The sequence below is a fragment of the Beta vulgaris genome, chromosome 6, assembly GCF_026745355.1.
Source record: "Beta vulgaris subsp. vulgaris cultivar EL10 chromosome 6, EL10.2, whole genome shotgun sequence".
Classification (NCBI taxonomy): Eukaryota; Viridiplantae; Streptophyta; class Magnoliopsida; order Caryophyllales; family Amaranthaceae; genus Beta; species Beta vulgaris.
Genome location: NC_079207.1, coordinates 67,617,466 through 67,623,625, shown reverse-complemented (window position 1 = coordinate 67,623,625; position 6,160 = coordinate 67,617,466). Strand labels below are relative to the sequence as shown.

Sequence of the window (6,160 nt, the reverse complement as noted above, 5' to 3'; positions counted from 1 at the left end):
TCACACATTGCTTCTGTAAATGCAATTACAATAACTTCATAATACGACGAATAAAGAGCTTAAGCTGATAAAGGCGTATTCACACATACTTATTATACAACAGGAGATTATATCAACTTGTTACAATCCTCCATCTGCTTTAAAAAAAAAATTCACTGCATAGTGCATATAACAGTACATCAGCTCAGTAACATACAATCCTCCAAAATTTTCCACTGGCCTAAGTAAACATAAAAAAAATTACACTATCACATAACATAAGGTTCCTCGACTTATCAGATCTAACATGCTAATATCACGCTCTCCACCTGTAAAAGAGAGGGATTGTATCCTAAAAAGCAAATCTTGGAATCATCTTTCGTCTTTTCACCTAAAGAAGTAAGACGAGTCACTTTAATGAGACAGATAGTATAAGAAAATTTGACGCCAATAGTCCCAACACTCTTTTAAACAGAACCAACAATTGATTAACTCATGATAGTTCCAACTTTGAGGCTATTCTTCCATATCATTCCCATATGACTTTTTTTTACCAAGTCAAGAAAGAGATTATTTATTATTCCCTGTTCGCTTTCACCGATAGCTGACCGCGTATTGCCCTCAATCTTCCCCAACTGTAAAAATGGAGTATTTTAGCAATTGATCATATCAACAAATCAATAAAGCAACATGATGTACCATAAATATTTGAAGTATTGCTTTCTATATAAGCCAAATTCAGTATACTAAGAGCATCGAACCTTATTTACATCCATGAATTTTGATGAACACGCAATTGCACATAAATCATTTCATCAAATACCCTGTTGACATCACATGAAGATCTTTAGTTCAATGAAGATAAGGCAGCCTGTTGAAAGCTCAAGATGGATAAATACCTAATTAGGGGTGAGTGTAAAATCCGACAGCCTTCATGGCCAAATTCACATCCGCAGGATAAAAGAAACATAGATCCATCTCAGAGAGCCACGAACTAAGTACTAACTGCAAAACTCGGTCTCCTGCCTGAATTTTCATAACTCCCCTTGGCTGTTGGCTCCAACTGAGGTATTAAATTCATCTAACTCCCCTTGGATGTTGGCTCCAACTGAGGTGCTGAACTCATCTATAATTCAATAATGAAAAAGGAAAACATCTCAAGACTTGCAGCAGAGTTACTTATAATGAATGAACCAATCTTCTCCTAGTGGAATACAGCAAATAACAATTAAATAGCTTCCTTCAAGTAATATAATCAAGTAAAAAAGAAGTGACCCTTTCCCCCATGATATGGCATTTATCAAGATCATTCCTCTCGGCTTAGGGTTAAAGGGATGTATTAAATACGTTAGCCAAAAAAGTCAATCAACAGGGTATAAACTACCAACCTCCTCCCCTACCCCTGAACTGAGGAGTGAGGACTGCTCCTTCATTTCATAATAAAAGGGGTTACAACAGCAATGTCGGCGACTTAATCCCATTAAAATGGTGCCGAGTGGATGAATTAAGAGCGATGTACCAGATACAGTTACTAAAAACTAAAACAGGAACAAATTCTATTACAAACGAAATGATGTCATACCTTGAGTTCTTTGACGTTCAATCTAATAACCTGCTGTACAACAAGCTTAAGTGTCACACTTGTATCGAACATCACATCTTACTTTCAGGAGCTCAGCTGTTTCAATTTCTCAAGAACCTGTTTCATTGATGGCCTGATAGCAAGTGACTCCATAGTGCAAGACAATGCAAGCTGCAACATTTTCAACAAGTTCTCCTCAGGCCCAGCCTCCCACAATTCCGAGTAAAAGAACTCAGAGCACCGTCCTTCATCCATCAATAACATGGCCCATCCAACAATGTTAAATCCATTACCATACTCAGAAAATGATGGATCAAGAGTCTTCTTCCCTGACATCAACTCTAAAAGCACGACACCGAAGCTGTAAACATCAGCCTTGTCCGAAACCCTACATGTCGTTGCATATTCTGGTGCCACATATCCAAATGTGCCTGCCACATCAGTTGTGGCATGGGTTTGAGAAACTTCAAGCAGCCGAGCCAATCCAAAGTCAGACAAATAGGCATTAAGCTCCTCATCAAGAAGAATATTGCTAGGCTTGATATCCCTATGAACTATCCGAGGAACACATGAATAGTGAAGATAGGCAAGTGCATGAGCTACATCCACTGTTATCTTGTAAATTTCTGGCCATTTCACATTATTTGCTGATCTATCCTGTATGAATGTCTCAAGGTTCCCCCCAGAAAGATAGTTGTAAATCAAAAACATTTCAGTATCTCCTACATAGTATCCAATAAGGGTTACGAGATTCTTATGTCTAACTCTCCCTAATGTCTTAATCTCTGCCTCGAATTGTTGAATCCCTTGGAATCTGCCTAAGGACAACCTCTTCACAGCTACAAGATAACCTGGTACTAGTTCAGCCTTGTAAGTTGATCCAAAGCCCCCAGTACCTATTAAATTTCGAATGCTGAAATTTCCTGTTGCACTGACCACATTGTCGTAAGTCAATACAACAGGGGTATCAGCAAAAGTCACAACTACTTTTCTTCTGAGGCAACTGAGTCTGCCCAGCTTCTTTTTACCAAGAGTAAGGCCAAGAACTACCACCAGAAGAACGCCGATTACAACCGAGACAGATGCTGCTGTTGCAATTATTAAGGACTTCCTTTTTCTTCCACCGTGCAAATTCTCAACTTGGAGGGGGACAGGCAGACCAGCAGGTGGAACAGAATATGGATCAGGACATGGATGCAGAAATTTGTTCCCCTTGAAGCTTTCACAATCACTTATACTTTGCAGGTGCGGAATATGACCCGTGAGGTTGTTGTAAGAGACATCCAGATCCACAAGATGGGAGAAGGACGAGAATGAAAAAGGTATTTTATCAGTAAGGGAATTGTGATCCAACAGAAGAACTTTTAGATTGCTTGCATTTGCCAATTCACTAGGAATTGGCCCTTTGAGATTGTTTTCAGAGAGATCCAAGACCTCAAGGTAAGTCAATTTACCTAGATGAGGAGGAATCTCCCCAGTGAAGTTGTTCCCGCCAAGAAGTAGTGATTTGAGAGTTTTTAAGTCTCCCAGTTGCTTAGGAAGAGACCCAGATAACTGGTTTTCTCTTAAATTAAGATGTCTAAGCATAAGCAAGTCGCTGATACCTGACAATATAGATCCCCACATCTGATTCTGTGCTGCTTCAAAACTCGTAAGTTCTAGACAATCCTGAAGCAGTGTCGGGGATATCTCACCAGATAATTGGTTGGAAGTCAGATTCACAGAAACAGTACGAAAATTTCGACAACCAGATAACAGCTTGCCAGGAACAGACCCATTGAAGCCATTATCATTCAGCAAAAGCTCGTATGAAACATTGCCATTGGAAACGAGCAACCCATCTGACAAAGAAAATAAAGGCAACGGACCAGTGAAGTTATTCCAACCAAAGTCATGTTTTATCACCAGACTATCATCTGACATTGCACCTCGTTGCCCATTCAATTGCGAATCCCACACGTTGAAGCTGGAGTATACTTTCCGAATATCCTCTTCATCAAGAAAATACAAATCGTTCCCTCTCAAGTTCATGCCTCCACCACAAGTGTAATTGAGGGATGGTAAAAGAGGGCCAGAAAGTGTATTCCAACTAACATTCATATACACCATACATGGAACTTGAAGCTCCAAAGGAAAGTTTCCAGAAAGACCATTTGAACTTAAATCCAAAAAAGTCAAGTTTTTACACATTGCAATTCCCTCAGGGATAATACCATCTATATAATTCTGACCCAAATTAAGAACTCTCAGGGAACAAAACTCACTCCAATTCCCAGGCAAACGACCGCCAATATTCGCTCTAGGTGCCGAGAAAACCTGCAAAGCAGGAATCATAAATACCTCTACAGGAACACCTCCCACAAATGCATTATACTCACCTCTAAAAATATCCAATGATCTATCATCACTATACTCTACCAAGTTGGTCAGCATAAGAGCCACCAACTTACGACAATTCGCAAGCTCCCTAGGAATCATATCCGTTAAACTATTCCTAGAAACATCCAAGACCCTAAGTTCCGAAAGTCGACCAATCTCAGGAGGTATACTCCCTTCCAAAATATTCCCATCAAGCAACAATGTCCTCAAATTAAAACATTTACCAATCTCACCAGGAATATCACCAACCAAAAAATTATTCGAAAGCTTCAAATGTCTAAGCAACAAACAATCACGCCCAACATTAATCTTACCAGAGAGCTGATTATCAGACAAATCAACAACCCTAATTTTCCCAGAACCAATCAAACCACCAGGAATCTTCCCACTAAGAAAATTAAACGACAAATTAACCAAACGAAGCGAAGAAGAAGTAAGATTTCTTATCTCATTAGGGATCCTTCCAGTGAAATTATTCCCTTGAAGCTCAATCACCTCCAAATTTCGCAACGCACAAATCTCAGAAGGAATCTCACCGTTAAACTCATGATACGGAATCGACAAAACCCTAAGTTCCGTCAAATTCCCGACGGAAGAAGCTAGGGTTCCGGCAAGACTCACCGGAAAAGTAAGATTAAGAGAAACAACTCTACCGTTAACAGAATCGCAAGAAATTCCACGCCAGTAACAGTGATGAGTAGCAGGAGACCAGTTAGAGAGGAGATTGTAAGGGTCATGAGAAATGGCGGATTTGAATGTGAGAAGAGCAGCTGCATCATCTGAAGTTGTGAAGAGGAAGAGAGAGGAGAGAGAAAGAAGGAAGATAAGAGGTTGAATCATCGACATTGTTGAAAAAATGGAGGTTTTTAAAAAAGGTGCAAAAAAGGAGAGAAAGAGAGAGAAAATGAGGTAAGAGTTTTTCAGAAAGTGGAGGTTTTAGTAATGGCGGATTCCGGTGAAAGTGACGGCGAGAATGTCGCCGGAAAGTGCAGCGGCATTCGCCGGAAAAGAGGAGAGAGAAAGTAGAAAGCAGGAGAGAGAGAGTGAGGAGAGAGAGTGTAAAAATGGGGGAGAATTTGTATTTGTATAGTTGTAAATTAATAAGTTAATTTAGAGTCCCAAAGTTGGACGCATGTTGGACTTCACAGACTAGACTGGTAAACGGAATCCAGACTAAAACGATGGGGGAACAACTAACAACTTGCAATTCTCCTTATGGTTAGGTTTTATTCTCTTCCCCGTAAAATAACTAAAATTCGTACATACACACATTCGTAGAATGAGAATCATTCGCACGATAAATATGAAAGGCTAGTGTCTTGTTCTTTTAGACTTATTTTTCAATTTAGTTCGGTTAATTTTAATTGCAGTTAAGTTAATTTAAGTTTTGACAATTTTATTTCAGTTTATTTAATTTCAGTTCTGTCCATTTCAATAAAGAACAGGGCCTAGATTATATTTATAAACACAAAGACCATAAGGCAACACTAATGAACATGTACAAACTACCAACAGAGATGTACATATGTTCGTTTGCTTTGTTAGGAATGTATATTTGAGCATCATGTTCTACGTACAAGCGTATGCACCATTTAGGAGTTGCTTAAATAAGGTGGTCTCGTTTGAATTTTGATTGTATTTTGAATGTTATGAATTATGATTGTATATTTATAGACACTAAAAATTTATTAGTGTTTTATACTAAAATAAAGTAATTACTATTGAGCTAAAATAAATAAAATTAAACCGGTTTAATTAGTTTAGTCCACCTAAATTAGATATCCAAATTAAATTAAACACATATAATTGGAATTCTACGAAATATTTGGACTACCTCATATTACTAGCTAGTCCAAATAAAATGGTCAAATGATAAAGGTAAAAAAAAACTTTCAAGTCACAAACGAGACTAAGTCCATAAAATACCAAGTCCATGAAGGAATCTCTATTCCCTATAAATATACCTCATCTCGAAACATATTCAATTGAGATTCAAACTTTTGTCAGCCCTCATTCAAATACACCTAAAACTCAAACTCATGTTGACATTGACAAAATGTCATCCCAGGCTCAAACTCATATTGACGTTGACAAATGCCACTCTACGCTCAACTCCACGTCGACATCAACACATGTCACTCTCAAGCTATGGAACAGAATTCGATGACTTAGTTTTTTTTTCTAATATAAACTGTTTATAAAAATTGTACTCAATACATG

The 6,160-nt window shown here is 38.3% G+C and overlaps 1 protein-coding gene across 1 annotated transcript; it reads right to left on the bottom strand.

The window, feature by feature from the left end:
* Positions 1-107: 107 nt before the first annotated feature.
* Positions 108-5,088, bottom strand: LOC104897657 (LRR receptor-like serine/threonine-protein kinase RPK2). The gene is made up of 4 exons (XM_010684594.4): positions 1,562-5,088; positions 879-1,105; positions 741-803; positions 108-614 (listed from the first exon to the last, which is right to left on the bottom strand). The coding sequence occupies exon 1, from the start codon at positions 4,784-4,786 to the stop codon at positions 1,646-1,648; it is 3,141 nt and encodes a 1,046-aa protein (XP_010682896.2). The 5' UTR covers positions 4,787-5,088; the 3' UTR covers positions 108-614; positions 741-803; positions 879-1,105; positions 1,562-1,645.
* Between the last annotated feature and the right edge of the window lie 1,072 nt (positions 5,089-6,160).

Excerpts from the sequence above, each read along its gene's own strand:
- LOC104897657 (XM_010684594.4), bottom strand. The coding sequence starts at position 4,786 with ATGTCGATGATTCAACCTCTTATCTTCCTTCTTTCTCTCTCCTCTCTC.